General features: G+C 45.5%; 1 protein-coding gene across 7 annotated transcripts in view; it reads right to left on the reverse strand.

Moving 5' to 3' along the window:
- Positions 1-27,985, reverse strand: part of Plekha7 (pleckstrin homology domain containing A7) — a 200,601-nt gene that overhangs the window by 22,392 nt on the left and 150,224 nt on the right. For all 7 annotated transcript variants that reach the window (XM_048360240.1, XM_048360239.1, XM_048360242.1 and 4 more), the window contains 5 exons: positions 27,263-27,438; positions 21,393-21,863; positions 12,567-13,089; positions 12,012-12,098; positions 9,148-9,201 (listed from right to left, as the gene is read on the reverse strand). In XM_048360240.1, coding sequence (XP_048216197.1) covers positions 9,148-9,201; positions 12,012-12,098; positions 12,567-13,089; positions 21,393-21,863; positions 27,263-27,438 — 1,311 coding nt within the window. The remainder of the gene's footprint in view (positions 1-9,147; positions 9,202-12,011; positions 12,099-12,566; positions 13,090-21,392; positions 21,864-27,262; positions 27,439-27,985) is intronic.

Below are 27,985 nucleotides of genomic sequence, written 5' to 3' on the forward strand. Positions count from 1 at the left end.
TCTTTTCTGAGTAAAACTAAAGCCCCTTCGTGATCCTAGTAGCACTTGTACATTTTTCAAGTTAAAGTAAATGCAGATGTGAACCCAACTCTTTATTGCATACTTTTTATTTTCCCCAAATCTCCTTCCTGTCAATGCAGGTTCATCATTTATTTACCCAAATTGAGTGTGTCAGCTGAGTATGACTCTCAGATTTGCTAGTGAGCCCAGGGGCAAATGCAAATTACAGAAGTCCATCACCTGCTGCCCAGGGCAGTGGTGTGGACAGGTGGAAGCAAGGAGCAAATCCTCTGCAGTTCCCTTCCCCAGGAGTCAGGTCAGCCTCCCCACCTACACTACTGGAAAAAGACCAAACCAATGGAAGAACCCTAAGACAACCCCCAACTAGGGTTTTAAATTGATACTTCAATAACAGAGACCAGGCTGTACTTGTATGAGTTACACCCTGGTTATCTCCAGAAAGGAAATCATAAAGCAATAAACAAAAGTTATCCCTATACTCCTGGAACAATGGGATTTCAACTTTCCCAACCCAAAGTAGGCAGTGTTCCTGTCCCCCCGCCCCCCACCCCCCGACACACACTCCTAAGAAGCTGAATCCAATTCCCACTCCCCCTCTCTGTTAGTTGTGGGGCTTGAACTCAGGTCCTGGGTGCTATCCCTTGAGCTTCTTTTGTTCAAGGCTAATGGTCTACCACCTGAGCCACAGCTCCACTTCTGGATTTTTTAGTAGTTTAGTGGAGATAAAGAGCCTCACAGACTTTGTTGCCTGGGCTAGCTTTGAACTGTGATCCTCAGATATCAGCCTCCTGAGTAGCTAGGATTACAAACCTGACCTCTTTATTGCACTTTCATCTTTCATTTTCCTCAAATCTCCTTCTTGTTCAGGGGTAATATATAACTTTTTCCAAAAATGTACTTCCATGACCAAGACAAAGTCAGGTATGGCCAGGTCTAATGTACCTCATGTCTCATGTGTAGGAGACCATCTGTTTTGCAGCTGTGACTAGGGGAAGCAGAAGGTAAGGTAAACATAGCAGACACAGGTAGAATATACACTACATGTACAGGAGGTTCCAGAGAGATGGCCTTCACTTACTCCCCACACTATCTGGAAAGTCTAGTTAAGCTCCTATGAATCAGGAGCCAAAATACACATGCGATCATTCCCCTCAGAGCTCAAGCTACCCATGCGACCAACTGTCTTATATTCTTCCTTTGTGAAAGCATCAGCAGCAAGTACAAAGATTTCAGTCAAATGATCTCCTCTTGCCTTGGGCTGATGATTAATTCTGAGCTACAGGACTGCTAAGATCCATTCCCACCAGGCCTTAGGTCACACAGTAGAAAGCAGGGATCACTGCCTTATTATGTTTAAGCCCTGAACAAATGGCCTGGTACAACAGAAGGCCCTCAGCAAATACTTGGTGACATGTTAGTCAGTGGGAATTCCTGGTAGGAACGGAACTCCACCCAAATTCTGCTTCTTAAACCAACACCTTATGTATACACATAGTTGTAGACAGTATGGACATCTACAAGGATCCACAAACATCTCTGAGATGGGGAACAGAAGAGGGAGTGGAAAGAAGGGCATGGAATTAGTCCTAATGTGGTCCCAAACAGATGAACTTTCCAGGTAGAACTTGGGGGAAAGAAAACAGGCGAAAGTGGTGAACGGTCCTTCCATCAAGGCAGAGAACCATGAGTTTATTTCTTCTCCAAAGGGGCTGACTTTTCTTGGCTCATTTCCTAGCTAAGGAAATCATTTTCAAATTGAGAAATGCTTTGGGGATCTTTCCAGTAACACTTATCCCATATTTCACTGAAGCTTTTTACTGAGAATATCTTTCCAATACTTAAATAACAAGGCAGAGAATCTAACTGAGCAATGCCTCATTGAGCCACACCATCAAGAAAGGAGATACTTTATACAAAAAGGGCATTCTGAGAAAGTGGAATCTTCTCCATTAAACTTTTGATGGAAGGCCGTCTAACATTATGCCCTTCCCTGCTTTCCTAGAGTTCCGAATACACATTCAACATTTTTTCTTTCTTGGGACATTAGAACTTCCTCTTTTCAAAGAAGTAGGTTTCTCTTGTCCTCTTTTAATGTGGCACTTATAAGGTGCTGTGAGCTAAGAATTCAAAGTACTTAAAAGCTTAACAGAGTCCAAGTGCTTCATCTCTCTCCTCCCTTTCATTGGGTTTGCTACACTTTAGGGCATCCCTCCCACACCTCGTGTCGGTCACTACTACGGTATGTCGCACATCAAATTACAATGCTCTGTTTGCTCATCTGTCTCCTCACTAGACGGTAACCTCATTAGTAGTGACTATGGAGACGAGGGTGCATATTTTTTCCTGTCTTCAAAGCTCAGGACAGGCCTAGCATATTCAGGATGCTTGGGAAATGTTTGCTTGGGGAGTTCATGACTCTATGACAATCCGGTAGGTTTGTTTTGCTTCCTGTAAGGGTCAAAGCCTGTGGCATGTGCTTCTTGATTGCTATCTACACAGCTCAGGAATCCATTAAGCATCTGAATTTAGCTCTGTTCCAGAGGGCCATGCCTAATAAAATATATTATAACCACAAGTGGTGTGTTACAGATAAGTTTCATTTTAAAATTGTGCTTTGTGATAGCAATGTTTAAATCCATTTAAAACATTAGCAATGGATACTAACAGTACCCTCTCAGTTCTGTATTTGGAAAGTCTCTGTATAAAAAAGGGACTCAAAGACTCCTAGGCACTGGATCTCCCCTCTTCACATCCCAACACATTGTTTTCAGGGTTTACACAGGGTTCTGTTCCCCAACTTGTAGTCTCCCTTGCTCCAAGAGCGAGTCACATAGTAGCTACTATTTCAGACTCAGACCAAGAGGGTATGCAGTGACTGTTTTGTCATAGTCTAGCTCCAGCTTGCTATCCAAATGTCAACACCCTGTCCCAAACAAGAGGCCAGGGCCCTCAGAGTATCTGAGAATATGCTGGCTCCTCCAAGGGGACCAGTAACTGCTGCTCCCTCCCAAGAAACTCCTGCTCGACCCTGTGTAGGTGAGCCCTTGCCACGGAGGCAGACGAGTGAAAATGGAAACATGACACAAGCTGGTGGCAAGCCAGGCAAGCTCCCCACCCTTTGGCAGCACAAAAAAATGGAGTCGCAAAACACCACAGATGAGTGGCTCAACCTGTTGCATCAGCCACAATGCTGAAGAAAGCTTCAGTTTAATGAAAATAAACCGAAATGACTTGCAGGAAGCGTGGGGCGATCAGGAGAGCAACTGGTTAAGCAAGTGATGGAGCCGGCACTGAGCTAGAAGCAATGGAATGGCCCCGCTTGGAGACGGATCAGATCATCTTACGCTTCTCCTGGGCCGACAGCCCCGTGCTGACTTCTTCAGCACTTTGTAAAGCACGTTGATCAAAGGCTCATTATTTTTAATCTGTTCCAAACAAAAAGGCAAATACAACAAAACGTAACAGGTGAGACATCAAACAAGACTTGAAGCAGCTAGACTCGGGGGAACTGGCAAGGGGAGAATCTCAAGGCGGATGTGTGTGGTGCAATTACAAAGAACCTTGCTGCACTTGGGGCCCCTCCTCTGCAAGACAGGTTTAATATGATCTGACTGCAGTGACTGTATGCAGGCTATATCAGCACCTATTTCCTTCCAGGTTCTGCCACAGAAGGAAGGCAATTTTGCTTATTCCTTGCTTGTTCAGAACACTCTGTAGCATGCCAAATCTTAAGAGTGGTGCTGTGCATTAATCTTACTTTGCTGTTATAACATCCATCCTCATTCCCCCAAGTCCTTGACATTCACCTCCATACTTGAGATGTGCCTAAATGGTCTTGTCTTACCTATGGTCCCAAAAGGGACCCAAAAGCTCCTAATCTTTTATGAAAGTGGATTTCAGCCCTGGCTGAAAACCAGAATCATCTGGAAAACACTTAAAAACACTGGGGCTGGAGTCTCATCCTAGCCAATTCTGATGTCACAGATCTGGGATGGGTCTGTCTGACTATTCTTTGTTTTAAATTATGGTTCTGGGAATTGAATCCAAGGTCTTGTGTATGCTAGGCAAATGCTTTACCCTCAGTCACACCATAGCCTAGCATCAGGATTCTTTTCTTTATTTTTTTAAATTAAGGTGTTGGTATTAAGGTTTGATCACAGGGCCTTGTGCAGGCACTTTTAACACTTAATCCACACCTCTGGCACTTTCTGCTTTAGTTTTCAGACAGAGGCTCGTGCCTTTTGTCTAGGCCAGTCTGGTCCATGAGCCTCCTACCTACACCTCCTGCCCGCACAGCTGGGACTATAGACATGTGCCACCATGCCAGACTTGTTGAAAAACAGTCTAACTTTTGTTGTTGTTGTTGTTGTTGTTGTTGTTAGAGATTGGCCTCAAACTTCAATCCTCCTATCTCTGCTTCCCAGGTAGCTGGAATTACAGGGATGAGATCACTATGCCTGGCTCCAGCATGGAGATTCTTAAAAAATCTAAGGTGAAGTCGGGATTGAGTAGAATTACTGCTGTAAATCATGGGTACTCAAATCTTAGCATACAGCAGAATCACCTAGAAGGATTGTTAGAAGCAGAGTAGCTGGGCCTCACAACTTTACATTGCTAACCAATTCTTGACTGTTGCTAAGCTGCCCATCTGAGGAATCACACTCTGAGAATCATCACTTTGAAGAAGTCTGGTTATTCCACATGTTAAAAAATACCTAAGATAGTCTTTCCTTTTGATTTTCTAAAGAATAATGCCTGGAGAGTAAAACCACAGTCTCTAAGGGTAGGACCCAAGCGTGGATATTTATTCTAGAAGTTCCCTAGTAGTTTTAGTTCATAGCCAGGGTTAACAATTTCTACTGCAGAACCACAGGCCTCAAACTTTAGTGTACATAGGAGTCATTTTTAGTTTAAAAATGGTGAATACTGAGAACTAAAGGCTCTGACTGGACACAGCCCTACAGATCTCCCCTTTCCTCCCCTCTCCTCTCCCTCCCTTCTCATCCTCTTCCTGGTTAACAGAGTGAGACTCTGTCTCAAAAGAATGTGCAAATAAAAATGAAAAGTGAATTTTGAAAAATTAAAAGTTATTCCTGGGCACTGGTGGCTCACGCCTGTAATCCTAGCTACTTAGTAAGGAGGCTGAGATCTGAGGATTATGGTTAGAAGTCAGTCTGGGCAGCAAAGTCCGTGAGACTCTTATCTCCAATTAACCACCAGAAAACCGGGAATGGAGTTGTGGCTCAAAGTGGTAAAGCCTTGAGCTGAAGAGCTCAGGGACAGTTCTCAGGCCCAGAGTTCAAGCCCCACAATCAGAAAAAAGTAAGTTCTTAACTATAGTGATCCCTCCCCCAATCTAGCCCACTTTTTTGAGCCAACTGGGGTTTAAAGTTATGAAGAGAAAATCTTCTGTGTCAGAAATACAACTCTAAGACAACAACTCTAGGCTGACAAAGCATGTGATACGTGGAAAAAAGAAGGCAGGTAAGTAAGTTGTTTGCATTTATGAAAACAATTAGACCTCTTGAAATTGTTTTGGCAAGGGAGAAAGGGGACATATAAGAAGGAGTAAGATAAGATTAGATTATGAATATGTATAGAAATGTAAAAATGAATTCCTCCCTGTATGACTAATGTAAATTTTTTTTTTTTTTTTTGGCCAGTCCTGGGGCTTGGACTCAGGGCCTGAGCACTGTCCCTGGCTTCTTTTTGCTCAAGGCTAGCACTCTGCCACTTGAGCCACAGCGCCCCCTCTGGCCATTTTCTGTATATGTGGTGCTGGGGAATTGAACCCAGGGCCTCATGTATAGGAGGCAAGCACTCTTGCCACTAGGCCATATTCCCAGCCTTGTAAATTATTTTTTTAAGTCAGGAAATAGGCTTATCTGAGACTATAGTTCCTAGTTAGTAAGACAGGGATAATAATTCCTGGTACTCAACGTTGCTGAGATTAAACACAATGATCACCAACCATACAAACACTGCCAGCAGAATAGATATCTAATCAATGTACTGTAGACTCTTTTTCACCCTGGTACCACCAAGTAAAATGGCAGAAAAGCAGGTCCTCCCCCAACTATTTTAGTACAGAGTGCCTTTTGCGACAGCACTCTTGACCACGTGGTCCTCCAGCAGGAATGCTCCAGTGAGGAAGCAAATACCACTACCTGGAAGCGACGCACTGGCTGATCAGAGGGCAGACAGATCCTGGTTCCAAGACCAATGACTTGGGGCCCCCGAAGCCAACATGGTGGGGAGAGTGAGCAGACAAGATTTCAGGCAGACTCTCCTTTTCCAGAGAGGCTTATCTCCTTTCCGTGCCCATCAAGGACCTGGGAGAAACCTCTCACGAAAAGCTAGTCCCAAATGATCCACGCCTGTACCTATTTCTATGCCTAGGGTAGTCTTCAGAGCCCATTTGTGACTAGTCTTGTAGGGATATTTGATTAGCATGTCATAGAATCAAAGGACCAATGGGCCATGGAGTTTTCCTAATCTAACCCCTCATGCTAGTCAGTCTCACACAACCTCAGCTGCAGCCCAGTGACAGTGAGTTTGTAAGAGGTGGCCTTTACAGAAAAGTCTTCTAAATAAAACCCTGTCCAAAAATTCTCCCTTAGGACCACAGAGAACACACTGTAACACACCAGAACTTTACAGACTGTCTACATCTCTCCCAGGGCATCCTTAAATCCTTCAGTCACTCTGCACTCAGCTGTGTCAACTACTGGAGTGCTTTCCCAATAGGAAACTCCTCCCTTGTTCCACAGGGATGCTGGGCAGGAAGAGAAACTGGATTTGCGGGGAAAGGCAGCGCTTATTCTGTAGAATGGGAGGAGGTTAAGCACACCAAGGGAAGTAGAGGGCTAATAACATGGGCTAATGGGTCCCCTGGAACACTGCTCTTGGCCATGGGGATTGGAATATCTCCTTTGGATTTAGGAGGATGGGTTAAGACTTGAACACCAACTAAAGTTGTACAGGCCCTTGGCCATAACTTAACTCTTCCTTGAAGTAGGAACCCTATTTCCCATCTGGGTCTGAGCAGAACAGCAAAGACCTCTGTCCTCTGATTCATACACAGTACATATATACATCTTCTCTCACATGGGCTATTAGTGAGCCTTGGCTCTCCCAGCTACTGGTGGGAACTGGTTCTCTGAGATGAGTTTAGCTATAATACTACAGAACTTTTTATATCAACACAGCTGCTTTCATGACAAACAATGACAAAACCCAGAAAACCAAAAGCTCACATACAGCTCCTGGCTAATAAAGCACCCACCCCTAGGTGCTTGCCTAAGCATCTCACTTGGCTCCCACTGAAGCTGAATGCCAAGAGTCCACAGCAGTAGAAGCAACTTTCTGAGAGAAGCTATTAATAGCACATTTTTTCCTGGGGCTTGAACTCAAAGCCTGAGCACTGTCCCTGGCTGCTTTTTGCTCAAGGCTAGCACTCTACCACTTGAGCCACAGTGCCACTTCTGGCCTTTTCTGTATATGTGTTGCTGAGGAATTGAACCCAGGGCTTCATGCATGCTAGGCAAGCACTCTACCACTAAGCCACATTCCCAGCCCAATAGTACAAGTTTTTGAGTTATATCCAAATGTTAATGCCTTACTCCTAGAACTACTGGTATGGTCTTAGGGAAGTCATTTACCTCTCTGAGCCTCATATGACACCATGACTTTCTTTATAGGGCTTCTGTGAGAATTAAATAATTTGAGAGAAGTAAACCTAGTAATTGGTATGCACAGTATTTCTGTTGGAGTAAGGACATACAGAAGCCCTGTTCTGCTTCAGTTTCTCCTTCTCTAATCCCTTTGTGCTCAAGGAACCTCTTTCTAAGGTCTAGGATAGCATCAGGATCCATCAGGACCCCTCTGTGGACCTATCCACTCCACTATACCCTGGCTCACTTTGGTTCCCTCCATTCCTTCCCCTCTAATCTCAACCATCCCCAAGCCCCTGGTTCTTCAAAACTACACACACACACACACACACACACACACACACACACACACACACACACACACACACACTCCCTCCTCTTAGAAGTCTTCCTAGGAACCCAGTGATTCTCATGAGTTCAGCTGAGGACTGGGCCAAACAGATTACGGTCATTGTGTATAGTCCATTACTTTGGTATATTTTCTTTCTTCAACCTAGATTCTTTGGGAGTTTCTTCAGATCACAGCCTTAATTCTTCTCTTGCACCTTCCCCTGTTCCCTGCAGAGCTGGGCACACAGTACTCAATAGATATCTAAGTAATTTCTAACCACAGAATTTGGTGGTGCCTCAGCTTGAGAAACCCCTCCAACCTACCTGCTGCTTTGAGGCCTAACATTCATGTCCTCAATCTGCCAGGCTGGATAAAGATCCCTGTGTTAAAAATCATCTCAAGCCAGGTATGCTGAAGTTTTGCATATCCCTATGGAGCCACACAGGCCATCCCCACCCTCGGCTGATTAAAGGTCACATTCCTACAGTCTGATGCATAGTGCAGACCTAAGGAGGGCTATTCACAGTGGGAGCTTTCAGAGCTGTGGGAAGGCACAATAGTGGCTCTCTTTCACAGAATGCCTCTCTTCCACAGGAGCCTTCTTGGGTTCTCTGTTCTGTGAAGGCTGAGTCAGAGCCTAGAGTGTTATCCCCTACAGGAGCCCAGTGTTCACCTCTAAATGGAGAAGGGAGGGCTACCAGTGAGCTTCAAAACCACATTGCTCCATGTAGAACTTGCTCCCTCAGCGACTAAACAAGAGAATCCACTGAGCCACTTGTGACCGAAAATACACATCAGTAACACCTTCTGAAATGAACATACATCCTTGACCCCACCAGAGGCTTTGAAGAAGTAAATGGTTATTTTTAGAGGCAATTTTGGTTTTAACCAAGGGAAGGAAGAGATCAAAAGCTTTCCCCTCATTCTATAAGCCAAGGGACATCGCAGCAGAACTCAGAGCAACTGCAGAGCTTAAAAACTAAAACTCTTCCGATTCAAATTGGAGACATTTACACTTGGAATCCAGATTAGTAAAACTGGATGGCCTTTGACTCTGGGCTTAATCAAGGTCCAAGAAAATGAGAATCCAAGGAAGCCCAGACCCTGAGGCCACTCACTCACCTTTAGATCCAGGTACTCCAAGTCTTTCTTCAGCTGGAGGTAGGTATCATCAGCCTTCAAAGGAAGCACAGGGAGAGGAGAAACAAAACCAACAGTTATAAGAGCCAAGGATTTCATGATTTGGAGCTTCACAAGTCATTTACATTGCACAGCTTTGGGCACAAGGGACCACAGCAGGACAACACATCCAGGACCACGGAGGAAGCACGGATGTCTTGCAGCTCAGAGCCTGCTCTTGGCATGGAAGAGTCTGCTGGTGGCTGCAGGGAAAACTAGCTGTCCCTCCATTAGTAGTTTGGTGGGGGAGACACTACCAGCAGGCTAGCACAGCAGAAAACTGAGGTGGATGCTGGGCTTGGGGCAGAACCAGGATGTCTACCTGGAAGAGCACATGCCACATCTGAGATAGGACCCCATCAATCAAGACTGTTCCAATTTTCATCATCAATCCTTTGGACTGGGTCACTTCACATGCATGAAGTAAGATAATCCAGAGTGGTTACAGCTGGATGCCCAGAAGAGGTGGAGAGATGACTTGAGTGACCTTTGAACCCAGCAGCTACTAAAGTTTCCTGAATGTTTTATGCTTCTTGGCTAGGCATGGAGCTAATGCTTAAGCACTGAGGGCTGTCTGCTTGAGGTCCTTCTGACAGTCTGTCCAACTCATTAGAGTAATACTGGTAACAATGAAAATTTGAAAAAGACTCTTTCCAGGAGCTCATGCTCTCCTAGGTGGCAGAGCATAGAAGCTAACAGTAAGGCAGAGGAATGAAACAGTTTAAGAATGTCTGATGCCACTTTCTCAGCAGGCTTCCAGGGTATCGTAGCTAAGCAAGCTAGGGTGGGAGAAAATGGTTTTCATGTATGAGCTCAGGTGCAAGGTAGTCATATAAACAAACCACATGAGAAAGTCACACAGTGCTGAGAAGGTCACGCGGTGTTTATGCATGGGAAAGCCTGGGACGCTTGTGGCTTGCAAGCTCTTTTTTCAGTCCATACACTGCCCTCTTACACATCCCTGCTTCCCCAACTCACCAGGTCCCCATTTACTTGTAATCAAAGTAGGCAAGAAAGAGCTGGAAAATACTACTAAAAGATCACCCAGATTCACAAGTTATGCATTGTTTTTGCATATGTTCTTGCATATGATTTTTCTAAATACATTTCCTGAGTCCCTTAGGTCTCACTAACCTAGGCCAGGAGATGAAATGATAGTCTCAACATCTTTCTCATCTGTCCCTGTCTGTGACAGAACCTGTCTTACCCTAGGTACAACTCCAGGCAGGTGTCAGTCTCTTAAGCTGGGATGCCCGGAGGAGTAAATCCCTGGCCAGTCCTTGAGAAACCTTCCTGCAAAGCCCACTATCCTTCCTGAACCTTGTTCAGAACACTGTATTCAACAGGATCTTGAGTTTGGCTTCAGCCTGCCTGCATCTAGCGAGGAATCCTGGACAGGTCACTTCCCCTTCTGCATCCTCTTGTCCTTATTGGTAACAACCCTGTACTTTCCACTCTCTTCTAGGTTACTGTGGGGCACAGCAGGATAGGAGATGTGCACTGCTTGTGAGTCAGCATGCCCTGTCCAGAAAAGAGAGTGTACCCTGCATCCCCTCTCCAGGCTGATCCCCCCCCACACGCCTTCCAGCAGCCTAAGGAGTGCCCCTGTGTGTAACAGGCTGACAGCGGCACAGCTCTTTGGACAAGACCACACACCAGCCGTGCAGTCACCATGTACAGCCCAATAAGCCACAGTTCTGGTCCCTCCCACCACACATGCAGCCCCTCCCCAGCACCAGAGGGGCGAGCTCCCCACTGCCACACAGTGCCTGGTGGTGGCATCTAGAAGCAAACAGGCAAGGAATGAGGGAGAGAGCCAGACAGCAAAGACAGACTGGAACATGGCACAAAGGGACAGAGGCCAGCAGGCTACTCCCTAGCCCCAGCCTGGGAGAGCCCACCGAGGCTGACCTGGCAGGTGGGAAAGGTCAGGTGGTGTTGAAGTAACTGGCCGACGGCAAAATTTCGCACGCTGGCCAACTTGGCCTGGTGCCGCCGCAAGTGGGTAAGAAGCAGCGAGAGCTCCTCCAGCTGCAGAGGTGTAGACACATCAGGAGGGAATTAGCCACCACAGGGCACACCACTGCAATTACACTCCTCACCCCAGTGTGAGCACAGCCCTGGGGATATACCGCTAAGCAGTGATTGCATTCACTCTGTCATTAGAACAAATAAAGGCACTAGCAGCACAGGGCTGTAGGAAGTCATTTTTGCAGGAAATCTGCAACCACCAGTGCAAACACACAGAGACCCAAGATTTGAAGACAAAATAAACTGCTCAAAGTGAACACCAGGGAAGAAAGAAGAGGGCTAACAGGAGAGTAAGTATTTAGAATAGTCCTCTGGGAAAAAAATGCTATCCAAAAAAGAACAGAAGGCCAAGATTCCCCTTTATTTTTCCCTCAATATTTGGAGGTCTAGCTACAGGACCCTCAGGAAGTTATTGGACTTGTGAATCCTCATCTCTAAAACAGGGGTTGATAGTTGCCCTTTAGCCTGCGTTTCCTTTGGGGGGGGGCAGTGGGCCTTGGACTCAGGGCCTGAGCACTGTCCCTGGCTTCCTTTTGCTCAAGGCTAGCACTCTGCCACTTGAGCCACAGTGCCTCTTCTGGCCGTTTTCTGTATATGTGGTGCTGGGGAATCGAACCCAGGGCCTCATGTATATGAGGCAAGCTCTCTTGCCACTAGGCCATATCCCCAGCCCCATGCCTGTGTTTCCTCAGAGGAAGGAAACATGCCCAACAAAGCAGGGCTGTATAGGCTGCTTCATGTCATTCACTCACAAGGGGAGGTAAGGGGATGCTTACCGATTTGCCATGTAAACTGGGAGCACTGACAGTGTGTGTCATATAGCCCATGGAGGGCATGGAGCGCCGGTCCACGTGAGATGAGTTCTGTTGGAGGGGAAAGGGAGGTGAGAAATCACAACTGGGCCAGGTAAGACGTCTAAGAGGGAGCCTTAGATTCATCTGTAAAATGGGCAACCCATCATCCTCACTCTATAGCACAGAGAAAGTTTTCACAACTGTGAAAGCCCCTTGGAGAGAAACTTAAGTGGAGCTGCTCTAAATAATTGCACTGAGTGAACACAGACATCTTTTCCTGCCCAACCTCTGGAAAGTGGACTTCTAGCTGAATGATCAAGCAAGCTTCTCTGTCTCATTGCTTCAGAGTTCTCACCTGTGACTGAGATCTAGCCATAGTTATACACATCATAGGGCTATAGTAAGAATCAAATCAAAACCTTTAGAACAACACTGACACCTAAAAATACAGCATGAATATTAGCCATCATTATTAGTCCTGATGGCTCAAATCCCCAAACCAGACGCCAGGTGCTGACAAAAGTCCCCACGTCTCACCTTGATGGTGTGGCCGCGTGCCTTCCTGGGAGAACCCCCCAGAGAGATGTCCACACTCCTCCTCTGGTCTGGTGGTTTCACTGTGACCCTCTCTGCTGGTGTGTGTGGGCGCCGGGGTGGGAAGACCCTTGGCGGCCCTGTGGGAGGGATGTCAGAGGGAGACGGAGGCACAGAGATGGAGCGGGGCACCTCCAGCATGCTTCTGCTCCGGCCCTGGTCGGTGAATTCCGGGGAGCCTGCACAGATGGGTGCCGTGGGACTGCCATGCCGGAACTGCTGACGCTGCTGCCACTCATACAGCTGCCACACAGTGCCATCGCGGTGTGCCCGGCGCTCCTCACTGGACATCTTCAGGTGGCTAGCTCGGTCCTGGGCATACTTGTAGTCACTTGGCAGATTCCGGGGAGGGGGTGAGGAGCTCCCCGAAGGGTGTCGTGTGCTCCTGGGAAGAGTCTGGTAGTTTTCTGGGAAGTTCAGAGACTGGCTAGGACCCTGGCGAGGAAGTGTTTGGTCCGAGGGAAGGCTGAGAAGAAGGGGAAGGACAGGTTAGGACACCAAGCAAGGGAACACAGTCAAGCAAACTCACAAGCTGGCATGTTGTGGGGAGTGGAGAAGGGGGTCCTATGAGAACCCAGAAATAATAGTCAAAGTAGATATCCAGGGCTACAGTCACATCTCTTTGAGGAAGACTCCAAACCTAGTTTCCTCTGTCAACCTGTGCAAGCCACTTAGGGGCTTCTTACTCTGCCTTCCATGTGTTATCTCCCTTTTGCCAGTGGTCAATGACAATGGCTGCTGGGTTGTTAACACTTTCCCACAGCCTGGAAGCCTAGCACCAATTTCTGCAGGGTCTTAAAAGAAACAGCTGGCATCAGTTCCTTCCTTTTTCTACTATTCTATTTGGAGTCCAATTAATCACCTCCCCTAGACAACTTGAGACCTTCCCAACTTGTTTCCATTCTACACTTAATCGCAATCACCTGTTCCAATCCAGTGGCTCCCTGATCTGAAAGCTTCCATGGCTCCCTTCTGTTAGGAAACAAAATCTAAACTCCAAGGATAGGTCCTTAAAATTCCAGCACCTGACTTCAAGGCTGCTTTCTCACTGCTTCTCCTACAAGGCCCTGGACCTAGATTAGAGGCAAGCCAGGTGAATGGAGCCCAGACCTGAGTATACGCAGTTCCTAAGTACACCCGCACCTGCTGTGCCTGAGTGAGTCTTGCTCTAGTCCTAAGCCATCCTCTCCCAGTGGAGCAGCTTTTCACAGCAGACAAAGCAAAGGTTTGTAGTAGTCTGACCTAAGTTTGAATCTGACCTCTACCACTGGCTGGCTGTGTGAGTGTAGGCTGCTTACTGACTACTCTGAACCTCCTTTTCCCTACTTACTGTTCTGAGAAGTAAATGAGATCAGAAAGTAAACATTCAAAGTCCTTGTCTGGCACACAGTTCACCCGGCAGTATGCATCCCTCCTTATCCTCACAACACGGCTCATCCCTCTGCTGCCTGTCTACATGGGCTCCTCTGGCTCCAATATCCAAACCTTACTCATTTTTTTTTTGCCAGTCCTGAAGCTTGAGCTCAAGGCCTCAGCATTGTCCCTGGCTTCTTTTTGCTCAAGGCTAGCTCTCTACCACTTGAGCCACAGCGCCACTCCTGGCTTTTTCTATATGTGGTGCTGAGGAATCGAGCCTAGGGCTTCATGCATGTGAGGCAAGCACTTTACCACTAGGCCATATTCCCCAGCCCCCTTAACTCATTCTTTAGGACAACTCACACGGTTCTCATGGGAGTCTTCCACAATGCCATAGCCCTGTGTTTTTGCTGTTTAATCTGGCTATCACACTGTCTGTGACTTTTCCAGGTCCTGTACTGATGTGACATTTCATACCTAGAAGACATTCCCCAGCCAAGCTGAAAATTCTTAAAAGGACAGGAAATGTGCCTCATACTCTGTGCTATCATCCATGGTCTGAAAGCCCTGACACATAACCAGGTCTCCAATAAGCCCTCCAAAAGCTAATGTGGCTTTGAAAAGCTAATGTGGGTACTACCAAGTACCCAACCAATTTTCTGAGACAGGAGAAATATCCACAAGGGACAAATTGCAGAGTTTTATTAAGCTTAAAAGTCAATTTGATAGCTTAAGTTCAAATTCTGCTTTTACTCTGATTAAAAACTACAAACTCAAGCTGGAATGTAGCTTAGCAGTAGAGTGCTTGCCTAGCATGCATGAAGCCCTGGGTTCCATTCCTTAGCACCACATAAACAGAAAAAGCCGGAAGTGGTGCTGTGGCTCAAGTGGTAGAGTGCTAGCCTTGAACAAAAAGAAGCCAGGGACAGTTCTTGGGCCATGAGTTCAAACCCCAGGACTGGCAAAAACAAAACAAAAAAAAACACCCTAAAGGGGCTGGGGATATGGCCTAGTGGCAAGAGAGCTTGCCTCGTATACATGAGGCCCTGGGTTCAATTCCCCAGCACCACATATACAGAAAATGGCCAGAAGTGGCGCTGTGGCTCAAGTGGCAGAGTGCTGGCCTTGAGCAAAAAGAAGCCAGGGACAGTGCTCAGGCCCTGAGTCTAAGCCCCAGGACTGGCAAAAAAAAAAAAATAATAAAAAAATAAAAAACCACCCTACAAACTTTTATACAGTGTTTGGTCTGTGCCAGACTTTGTTCTCTGCCAACACCACTCAAAGTGTGGTCCATGGGCCAGCTGCATCAACATTACCTGGCACTTGTTAAAAATGCCTATTTAGGGGCAGGGAATATGGCCTAGTGGTAAAGTGCTCGCCTCGTATACATGAAGCCATATATACATGACGCACCACATATATAGAAAAAGCTGGAAGTGGCACCATGGCTCAAGTGGTAGAGTGCTAGTCTTGAGTGAAAAGAAGCCAGGGACAGTGCTCAGGTCCTGAGTTCAAGCCCCAGGACTGGCAAAAAACAAAACAAAAAGATTACAAAAGCCAAGAGCAGAATTCTAGTTACCAATCTAGAGAGGAAGGAGACAATGTTGGTCAAAATGAGCAAAATTTTGGTTGGAGTAGAGGAACACTGCACAACATAAAGATAGTTAATAATATACTGTATACTTCAGAATTGCTTGAGCAAGATTTGAAATGTTCTTACTAAACACACACACAATAAGTAGGTGAGGATGGGTATTAATTAACTTGATTTAAACATTCTACAAAGTATATATACCAAAATACCATATTTATCCTATCTATGTGATCATTCCTCCTCAATTAAAATAAACTGTATTTTTAATGCAGGTATCCATTGCACCACAGACCTGTGAATCAGCATGTCTGGGACAGGGCCCAACCACCAGTGTTCAAACCGACCTCCAGGTGATTCTGACATTCTCAAAAGTTTGAAAAGTGCTTTTTAATTGTATGCTCAGCACACTTAATCACTTCTATCTGGCTGACCTCAAAGCAGGGTCATTTCTGCCCTGTGGGTCTCACTTTCCTTATTATAAAACAAGAATAAGAACCATGTCATAGGTTGTAGCTTCTCTCCCCCCACCCTCCTTCCCTTTAATGGTTTCTTTGAAGCTAAGAATTACAGAAGGAAATCTTAAAATTCCTCCACCCTAGACCTGGTCCTGTGTGCCAAGTATGACTATTACTACTTGCCACTAGGTGGGAGTGTTTGCATTCGATTCTCCAAGGTGGGATGGGCATAGCTCTGAAGCTCAGGCAATGCCTGAATGCTCAGAGGTGGTGGGTGGCTGGGGCAGAAACCATGAGAGGCTTCCGCTGAAAGATCAGAACTTTACCAACCATTGTTTATCTTGCCTGATGCAAACAGTAAAGTATGCAAAGCATGTCTCGGCTGTACTCCTACCCTCCAACCCACCCATCCGGCTCTGCAGCCTACTCGGCCCTTGCTTCCACGCCTGGACAGAGTACCCTCCACCATGTTACACTTTGCCATTTTGGGGTGATCCTAACCTATCTGCACAATGGTAGGACCTGGTCTTTAGTAGCCTCAATTATAGCAACTCACTGATAGCAAAGTGACATGATAGAATGAGAGGTCCTCCAAGAAGATGAGGACCCCCAGCACAAGTTGGGAGCTCTGCCTTGAAAACAGAACTCTGACCCGAGCAGCTCTGCTCTGAAAATAGAACTATTTGCTGGCTCCCAAACGCAGCCTTACCCCCAAAAAGAGATCAATAGGTCTTGCCCTCACACCCTGCTGTGTAGCCATGGAACCTTGTGGTCCCAAAAGGCACTAAACAGGATACTCTGACAGCCACTCGAAACATGGTTACATTAAAGTGTAAAGCCAGCTTTTTTTTTAACGAATTGTTTATATGGCAAAAATTCCTCACTCTAACATCAGTCACATAGGACTTTCACTTTCTATCTGTTCCTTATTTGATGATTTGAGTACCCTGCCTTGCTTCCACCCATCTTTTTATTTTATAAGTATGCTTTATTTAAAATACTGGGGGGGGGGGGGGAGTAAAACTGGAAGGCCAGAATTTCCAAACAGGCTCTTACAATGTGCTTCAATTCTAAGAATATGTCAGACTCCCCCAAACCATATTCTAAAGGAGTATAGTAACATGAAATATAATATATACTTCCAAGTACTAAAAGGATTAGTTAGAAATAATTCCCTACACATTCTAAAGCCAAGTAAGCAGGATCATACTGCAGTCCAAATAGCCCTCCTTCCAAGGCCTTAATGTGCTCAGTTGAATGATAATGAGATTGCCACATTCTTAATTATACACAAAATACACATCTATATTTGAAATGGAAAATGGAGGTTTCTTTATTAAGCAGCCTGATCTGTCTTTCTTATCACTTACTATAAGAAGTTACAAATACATCTGTGTGTGTATATGTGGGTGTCTGTGTGTTGCTTATGGGACTTGAACTCAGAGCCTAGGTGATGTCTCTAAGCTTTCTTTTCTTTGTTTTGTTTTTTTTTTTTTAAATCAAGGCTAGCACTCCACCACTTGAGACATAGCTCCTCTTCTTGACTTTTGGGTACTTAGAGATAAGAGTCTTTCAGATTTTTCTGCCTAGGCTGGCTTCAAACCGAGATCTTCAGATCTCAGTCCCTGAGTAGCTAGGATTACAGGCATGAGCCACTGCTACTCAGTCACAAATATATCAAGAAAAAAAAAAAAAAAACCAAACTGGGGAATCCAAAATCCAGACCTTTTAAGAAACAACTGAAAATCAGAGACTGAGTACTTCAGTCTCTTCAAAATGATTGACAGCATTTTTTCTCTATACTCTGCCTTCAATTCTTCACTCTGAAATCAAGATCTACTTCAAAATTAAACTGAAATTCTCGTGTATGCAATAATGTTCAAAGCCTGATGTCCCCTTGCCCCTTAAGTAAGAATGATTCAAACTCCCATCCTCCATATTCATTCATTCCTTTCTCTCTCCTTATACTCACTCTCTTTTTCAAGACAGGGCCTGGCTGCTATACCTGAGTGTCTCTCTCTCTCTTTCTCTCTCTCTCTGGTAGCACTTTACCACAGCTCCATTTCGGGGTGTGTGTGTGTGTGTGTGTGTGTGTGTGTGTGTGTGTGTGTGTGTGTGTGTGTGTGCGTGTGCCTGTGTGTGTGCGTGTGCGTGTGTGTGTGTGTCTCCTGGACTTTCCTGCCCAGGCTGGCTTTGACCTGAGATCTTCGTATCTCAGCTTCCTGAGCCATCTGCACCTGGCCCCACCCTCCATTCTAGGGAAGGTCCAGGGCCCTCCTGGCCACCTCTAATCCTTTGATTACTTTGTGACCTTTCTGCTTGCATAACCCATTTCTCCCCACAGTACAGGTCATTGTGTGCAGCAGATAATGGAGGCTTGTGGGTTTTCAGATATGGTTTGTAGAGACATTTCACAACTAACAGATTATAACTGCCTATCAGCTGCTCTGTGATTGGAAGTCCTTTCTCACAAAAGGTTTTTCACTAGCCATGCACCTCACTGGATTTTTCCCCCCTCCCTGTCACTGCCTCCTGACTTAACTTGGAAACTCTAGCTCAAACAAAATGCTCCATGAAAGTAAAGGCCTTCTCCCACCATGAGGAACAGACCAGCAGAGCCCTGGAGGCTCCAGGGCTTTCTCCAGCAGAGCCTGTCCTGGAAGCTGCCCCACTTAGGGAGCGAGAAGTCATCATGTGCAGAACCTTGCACTGCCAACTCAATTTTTTAGAAACTCTTCCCACAGGAACATTCCATTTTCCTTTCCATCCCTTCTCCCCATAGCCTGCTCAATCTGCCCCAAGGACATTTTGCTTCTGCCCAACTCTTGGGCTGGGGATTTCTTGCTCTGCTGCTCTGTCCTTGCTCTGCTGTTGCTCATTCTGAGCCGGGGATTCTCAAACTCTGCTGTACGTGAGAATCATGGGGGAGGAGGCTGGGGGAAGATATGCTTATTAAAAATCCTGATTTTCTGCTGGGCACTGGTGGTTCATGCCTGTAATACTAGCTACTCAGGAGGCTGGGGTATGAAGATTGAGGTTCAAAGCCAGATTGGGTAAAGTTCATGATACTTTTATTAGTAATGAACTACTAAAAAGCTGGAAATGAAGGTACTACTTATGTGGTAGAGTGTCAGCCTTCAGTGAAAAGGCTAAGGGACAAAGTGCAGACCCTGAGTCCAAGCTCCAGTAGCACATGCATGTTCATGTGTGTATACACACAATTCACACAATCCTGATGTGCAAGCTGTAACTTAGACCAACAGGAGATATCAGCATGGGGCCAAGACTTCAGTCAAGCTAACCCTTCTCTGGGTGATCCCAATAGGTAACCAAGCAGCTGTTTCTCAACTGTGGCCACACATTACTGGGATCAATCACCTGGAGAGCCTTTAAAACATGTGATGCTTGACCTCACCCCAAACCAATTACATTCCAAACCATTGGGTTATGATCTCAAATGATCAAACTGTACAACTAGGATTAGGATTAAGAACTAGGGCTCCAAGAAATCCATTCTGGATAACCTACTACTGCCAGGGTATCAGTTACCACCCCAGAGCAATGACTCAAATTTCTGCATGGACTAAGCCTACACTGTCCATAATCTACTAGTCTCCTCCTCCTGAACACCTCACAAGTCCCACACTTCTTAGGAAACTCACCTTTCCCAGCTATGTTCACATCTCATACAAGAAACCTCATCCACTTATTAGCCGAGCCAGACCTGAATGCAAACTCCAAATTCACCTGTGAACCTCCCACTTCACTTAAATGTCTAAATAGACAAAGAAGCCTTCCCCATCTCAGTGGCCACTAAGTTGCCTGCATCAAGAGCCTAGGAATATCCTCATTCCTCTCTCTCCTCTCTTCTCTTCATCCTGCACATCTAGAGCATGGACAAGCACCACTATTTCAACCTCCAAAATGTACCTCAAATCTGGTTATTTCTATTTCCATTGTCATCATCCTGGATGATTATAACAGCCGTCTTCTTAGGCTCTTTGAGAAATGTTAATCAAAGCTTAAAACTTTCCACTGGTTCTCATTACTTGTTCATGTAAAGTCTGCATGCCTTACCGTGGACAACAAGGTACTCTACCTAACAAGTTTGCAATCCCTCAGCAGTAGATCATCTTACAACCACCCAGGAGGCTTCCTGCCCCAGCACCAAGAGCCATAGTGTCAGTCCCCTGTGTCTGAGACAGTAGTTTTCTGTTTTTAGTAAGACACAGAGTTTGAACAAACAGAATTGACACCTGGCCACTCCCAGTGTAAATGGGAAGGTATGTTGGCTACAACACAAAAGGTCTTTCTTTCTGGTCTGTTTTGCAGCCATGTCCCCCAGTGGCTTAGAGGATTTCTATTGTGGTTTCTCCCCTATCCACCTTTACAACTGGACTAGATGAGTGGGTCACAGCAACCCACACTTACACACCACATCCACATCTGAAAAGGAAGGCTATTCAATCACATAGGAACATTTCAGCCTCCAAGACCACAGGGAGACAGCCTGAGTTTTTCTGCTGGAAGGAGAAAGAAATGTGTATTTTAGGACATGTTATCAGGTCTGTGGCAAACATGGCCTGAGCTGTGGTACATTCATGACTACCACTCTAGTTGATCCTAAGTGCATAATGGCTATGCTATTTCCTCCTTTCATACACTTGTTTTAGAGTGCTGAGGATGGTGAGGGAAACTCATGTGTCTTCATAATGATGACAAAGCATGGTAGCTTCTGTGAACAACAGGGAAGGCAGGTGACCCTGAATTCTCCGTGGTCAAAAATGTATCCCAGTTAATCTAAAATTCAATACAGATTGTGCTTTGCAATAGCAAGAGATGTGCCCTTCTAAATAATTAAAAACTGCTTCTGGAAGAACAGATTTGATAAAGCCCAATGTCAACAGTGCCTGAACACTACCTACATGCTTCGATACGTGCTTGGAATCAAAACATGGGTCTGTCCTCTAGCTTCCACAAATATTTCTTGGGTCCAGAGAAATAACTGTGGAAGGGAAGAAGATGAGCTACTATTTCCCTGCAGAGTGCCTTAAGGCATCCTTTCTAGGAACAGAGACACTGCCAGTGTAATTTCTGAGGGCTCTGGGGCACCACAGACCTGGGTTTGAACTCTGGCATGGCAACTCATCTGGGAGAAGGGAAGGCTGCCTCATTGCTTCTCCAAACCCCTGTCTCTGGCTTGAGCCATCATCCCTCCTCATAGGACTGTTATAGGCATTTATGGAGATAATAGAGGTAAAGAGTTTAAGGCTGGCATTTATTCAGCAAGTGCTAGGAGAATGATAGCCATTTTGACTACATTATGATGCCCATTATTAGCAAGAATCTGATGCTCTCACTGACCTCCTGCTGTCCCCCTTTTGGGTCCTTGCCCAGTGCTCTGCCTGGGCCAGGCTGGTCTTCCTCTGGCTGTGCTTCTCTGGATTGCCTCTAGGAGGAAAGGCCCTCTGGTACCCTCCAGTCCCATTCTGCTCTCCTGGGCCATAGGAAGGAGGCAGCACACCGTTCTTCTCTATCCTCTGGGGCTGTGCCTGTTGGCCTCTTGGGCCACCAGGTAAATCCACAAACAAGGCATCCTCTTCTGCTGGTGAGTACGGGGATTTGGCCTTGCTCCTGTCCCGCTTGCCTTCTAGCGGGTCTCTCTGAGGACGGTATCGCTCTTCTTCCTGCTCCCTCCTCTCAAAGCCGAAGGAGTCATCATAGCTGCGATGAGGGCAGTCTCTGGAGTGTCCAGGTCCTACACGACCACATTCTCTACAGGACTCTGTATGGTTGGCCTGGGGCACCGCCTGCCGCTCTACTTTCTCGGCATCCCTGCAAAAAACAAGCAAGACATTTAGTCCCCTCCACAGCCAAGATCCCTAATGAGCACACTGTATACTCCCTAACCTCTGTGCATTTGCATGAGCTGGTCTCTCTGCCTGGACCACTCATGGTGTACAGTCTCACCTGCTTGCCTACCTTCTATTCCTTTAGAGATCTAACTTAAACATTAGCTCCTCAAGACGCCACCCCTCAGTGTATAGTAAGACCTTAGGCTGACATTGTCATACCAACTATACTGGACCCATAACTGTATGTTTACTCAGCCAGCTCCCAAATAGACTATAGGTTCCTTCAGACCACAGGCCCATCCAACAGATCACTGTATGTTCAGAAATTCTGCACAATGACCAGTAAGGTGAAGGGCGCTCTATAAAGATAAATGACACATGTGATAATCCCATGAAACTCATGTCTGTGTAGTCCTACCTATCATGTCTACTAGAGCATTCCAACCTGGGCAGGAGGCTCTTGAATTTGGGGTCGCAATAGTTAGTGTCTAATCAGTCCAAAGTACAATCAGCTGCTTAATCTTCAGAGCTAGTAACTAAAGAACAGGCCATTCCATAAAATTACCTGTCTATTTTATGAGGGAACAGCTCAAACAGGATCCCAATGACAATGACTCGGTAAGAAGTATCCTGTGAGTACTGGGAGTTAGGTTTTAGAGTTAAGGAACTGGAGGTACAGAGGAGACCAATGATCTTCACAAGGCCATACAGAAGGAAAAGAGTGGTGACAGGACTTAAACCCAGGTAGACTTCAGGGTTCTTGTGCTTGAGCCTCCATCCCTACTGCTTCTCCATGTGTGCACCAGGGCCTGCACACATGCAAACCTGGTGACTAGAAAGAAGGCATTCAGGCAAGATTGTGAACTAAGGCTAGAGGAGACACAGTACAGTTAACTCTTTCAATGCCCGACATCCACTATGTCTCTCCCCTGGCCTTGAGGCAGGTTCAGTTATATCTGTATCCCTATCACGTGGTACTAGGGACACACAGTGGCCCTAGTGGAGTCAAAGGAACATACTCCAGCTCAGCCTGCATTGGCTGGGAAAATTACCAGAGAGTCTTAGAGGGGCAGCCAGTCTAGCTATACTCCTAGAAAAAGGTTCTGGCCTTAGTTGGGTGACAGTAGTTAACACCTATAATCCTATAATACTAGCTACCCAGGAGCCAAATCAAGGTTCAAAGTCAGCATAGGCAAAAAAAGTTTGTGATAACCCATATCCAAAATAACAAGCAAAAAGAGGGAGAGGTGTGGCTCAAGTGGTGGAGCACTAACCGAAGTAGTGAGTGTATGTGTGAAGCTCTGGGTGCAAATCCTGATACTGGAAAGTAAATACACAAATTCCATGAATCAGGTTAAAATAGAACTACAGATGGCATTTTGATATAACCAATGCTTGGTTATTGTTACCATAGGCTGACTCCCATCGTGTACCTGGAACCATCTCTAATCCCTTCTAAAATCCTGCGAGGTCACTTCTGTCAAGTCTTGAGAGGCTGAGAACACTTATACATGAGGGCCATATCACTTACAATAACTTGTCTCTAATGAAGGAAGGGACCATGGCAGCAGCAGCCATCAAAGACCGAGCACTTAATAAATGCACAAAGCACTTCATTACCTTTTCTTACAGCTCTCACACAAACCGGCTGGGCTGTGGGTGCTATTGTCCTTTCATTACAAGTAGTGAAAGCAAGACTCAAAGAGCTTCACCAACTTGCCCTGGGTCATGCACCAGTGGCACCTCAAGGACTCAAGCCCTGTCTGCTGTGACTCCAAAGCCCCGCAGAACTGAAACCGTCTCTATTAACAACTTCCGCTCCCTGCAGAACTGAAACGTTGTCTATTAACAACTTCCACTGGGGTCAAAGCCTTTAGGGGTTTACCTAGCCATGCCTTGACCCAAGGTGACCAGAATGTGAATGCCAAAGATTTAATTCTTCAAAGACAGCCCGACATGTGTGAGCCATTTTTGAGAAGGCTGATTTTACACACAAATCTTCAAAAAGTTCTGCTTAGTCTCAGCCATCTTGAATCTTTTTTTTTTTTTTTTTGGCCAGTCCTGGGCCTTGGACTCAGGGCCTGAGCACTGTCCCTGGCTTCTTCCCGCTCAAGGCTAGCACTCTGCCACTTGAGCCACAGCGCCGCTTCTGGCCGTTTTCTGTATATGTGGTGCTGGGGAATCGAACCTAGGGCCTCGTGTATCCGAGGCAGGCACTCTTGCCACTAGGCTATATCCCCAGCCCCATCTTGAATCTTTGAGCACCTTACAAGTAAAGGTTTCATGGCTGTTTTGTCCATCCATTCATTCACCCAACTGCGCAACTAACCAAGTACCCAGACACTAGGAACTGAGTGCTCGCTATGTGCCAGGCATTGATAAATGAGTTTACTGCTCTCAAGGGGCTGAAGGTTTTGGTAAAGGAACCAATGAGAATGTAGGCAAGTATGATTATGGAAGATCTATGATTAAGAAAGAAAGCACTAAAAGCACACACACACACACACACACACACACACACACACACAAAGAAAGTACTACAAGCGAGTGTATGCAACATACACAAGAGTCAGGGAAGAGATTACATGATATAAGGACCCTAGTGCCTTATGAGGTAGATTTATTATCATCCACACTTATGATCTCTTCTTCCCTTGCTCACTTTGACCCACTATTTTTCTTTGGGTGATACTGGGGTTAAAACTCAGGGCATTATATATGCTAGGAAAGTGCTGTACCATTTGAGCCAAACAGCCCTTTCTGTTTTAGTTATTATTCTAGTAGAGTCTCAATAATGCCCAGGCTAGCCTGAACTGCAATCTTCATACTTATGCTTCCAGTATACTTGGATAACAAGCACATGCCATCATGTTCAGCTTTTTACTGTTTGAGATGGGTGTCATGTAAACTTTTTGCCCAGGCTGACTTAAAACCACAATCCTCTCAATCTCTGCCTCCCATGTAGCTGCTATACAGGTATAAAGCCATCACAATGGTGTGAGCTACAAACTGTAGTCTCACTTTGCCTCCAGCCAGGGTCTAATAAGGATCCTTGAATCTCTAGATTGCCTCAGGCCATCAGTGCACCATTTTACTCTGAAGGCTTTTCCTCAGTTATGCCTATCTGACTTTCTTGTATCATGGTTATTATCTCCCATGCCTGTAAACGTTGTCATTGATTTATGGTTTATTTCTTGCTGGACTCTGGACCTATGGCACAAGACTAGGGCTACTGCAGCAACCTCACCACCAGATCTCAGACATGCTAAGGATTTCCCCATGTAGCTCAAGACTGAGTCCAGCAAAGAGGTGAGCAGAACCCAGAGGCTGAGAGGAACTCAGAATGACAATGGCGTGGAGTCCTGAATCCAGCTATCTTATTCTATTATTATTATTTTTTGCCAGTCCTGGGGTTTGAACTCAGGGCCTGGGCATTGTCCTTGGCTTCTTTTTGTTCAAGGCTAGTACTCTACTACTTGAGCCACAGTGCTACTTCTGGCTTTTTCTATATATGTGGTGCTGAGGAATCGAACCCAGGGCTTCATGTATACAAGGCAAGCACTCACGCCACTAAGCCATATTCCCAGTCCCCTGAATCCAGCTATTTTAAAGCCAGATCTGTCCTGCACTTTTCAGTGGCAAAAAGCAACATATTCATCCCTTTTAAGGTAAAGCTGATTTCATTTCTGTCACCTGTGATCACGAGTGCTAGTATTTACACACACACACACACACACACACACACACGCACACTTGCCATAAAGAAAGCATCTGCTTATGACTAGCCAAAGGATCTGGGTGAAAATCTCCACTGGAGAGAACAGCAGCCACTGCAAGGGTGACCACTTACAGAGAAGGAGACTTTCCAAAATACATCACTAGACTGGAGGAGAGGCAAAATTGAGTCCCACTTTTAAATAATTTTAATTAACCATCCATCTGAATATCTTATTCTGGAAAAATGGAAAAGTAAATAAGATGGTATTTGCTTGGCTCATGAGTTCATCCTTCAGGAAGGGAAAAATGCTATTATGTCTTTGACTCTAAAGATCGAATATGGGGTGTGTTTTAAAAACTAAGGCAAGGATTGACACAAACATAATCATGGGTGTCTTAGAAGTTCATTAAGAGCAAAACAGTAATAAATTTCAAAAAGTTCAGAGAAAGCTTAGAGAGAATACAATGGCCGGAGACCTTCAAAGATTCCTAACCAAAATCTAATATAAATTTTTTTTTCAGGTAAAAATGAAAGAAAGGGGGAAAAATCCAAATCTTAACAAGTACTGTAATTGATAGGTGATATGTTTAAGCAGATATCATCTATTAATTACAACACTTTTTTCTTATTAAGGCCAATGTCAATCTCAAATTCTCCTTTGTCCTAAGTTAGCCACAATGAATTCTACAAAGCCTGTACATAAAAAAATAGCCCATTTGCCATCCATGTTGTCATGACAAGAAAATTCTTGCAGGACAAACTGTATAAGGACTAAAAAAGATGTGCAATTGAGCAGAGGAGTGGGCACAGATATAATGGGCACATACAACAATGAAGTATTATTTAGCCATTAAGAACAGAAACACTTCACTGGAGCGAAATGGACAGATGATCCTCAATGGGGGATTACCATGGAAAGTAAAAAAAATGCCAGGTTCAGAAAGTCAAGTATCTCATGCTTTCTCTCACATGCAGAATCTAGATTTAGATGTGGGGGGAAGACATGAAGATAGAAAGGTATCTATTTGGGGGCTGGGAATGTGGCTTAGTGGTAGAGTGCTTGCCTAGCATGCATGAAGCCCTGGGACGGATTCCTCAGTATCACATAAATGGAAAAAACAACAACAACAAAAAAAATGAAGTGGTGCTGTGGCTCAAGTGGTAGAGTGCTAGCCTTGAGCAAAAGAAGCTGAGGGACGGTGCTCAGGCTCTGAGTTCAAGTCCCAGGACTGGCTAAATAATAAACAAACCAACAAATAAACAAATGACAGGTAGCTATTTTGGAAGAGAATGAGGACCCGACAGACTAAGGACAGACTAGAGGACAAAAGAGGGCAATGAAGGAAGAAACAAGCTCAAAGTACTGAAACCCATTTTTTTTTTTACAATATATGCTAATAAAAGTTTAATTAAAATTTCAAAAAGAAATGGGAGGTGGGGCACAAAGCCAAGCACAGACCCACTATGGAATAGACTCACAATGAAAGATGGCCAAAAGACAAACTCTAGAAGGAACTAAAGGGCAAGAAGTCCACCCCTCTAGACCTCAGTGTCTCTCTTAGTTTGGTGAAGAAAAGGAACTATACAGGTGGGTTAGGGTACCTGAGGCTTTCATCCTAGACTAGTGAAGGGGGTGGCAGGGACCCTCCCCCAGGACTCACCTCTTCAGTGATGATCGAGACAGCACCTGTGCAGCCTGGTTCATGGCCCTGACCCATGCATTCATGTCCTCTAGGGTGTCGGCACTGAAGTAGTAGGTCCTCATTCCTGACTGCTCCACCTGGGAGCCCACGGTGGAGCTGTTGTAGATCAGTGCCCGCATCCCCGTGTGCACAGCCTGTAAGCATGAGACAGACACCAGGAAAGGAGAGGTTAGCATGGTCCCTCTGGGAGAAAGAACAAGGAGGTGCCCTGGCTGTGTTCTTCCCCCTCCAGACTAAAAGTCCCAGCACCAGTTAACTTGTTTCCATATCTAGAAACTACCATAAGCTAGATGCTATTTTCTTACTGCAGCACGACCAATGTTAGTTGTGCCTGTTCCTTGTAAGAAAATCCTGGCAGCTGAATCTATGTCCTACTTATCTCACTCCAGCCAAGGAGGGGGCACAAAGGCAAGGTGTACATTAGAAACAGATTTGGCAGAGGGTGTTATGTGCTGAAGATCAAACCTAGGGCTTTGTAACTACCACCGGAGGACCCTCCTACTGAGCTACATCCCTGCCCCAGAAGTAGACTTTTTAAAAATCCTCATTCTGTAGAAGTAGACTCAAGAATCCTTGTTTGGGTTCCTCCGAAGCACACACTTCCAACTTCCAACCAGACAAGAATTAACTCAAAATCAGCTCTCACAGCATGGAGCGTGGTACTCATGACGATGTGGTCCA

This window comes from Perognathus longimembris, chromosome 13 (genome assembly GCF_023159225.1).
Source record: "Perognathus longimembris pacificus isolate PPM17 chromosome 13, ASM2315922v1, whole genome shotgun sequence".
Classification (NCBI taxonomy): Eukaryota; Metazoa; Chordata; class Mammalia; order Rodentia; family Heteromyidae; genus Perognathus; species Perognathus longimembris.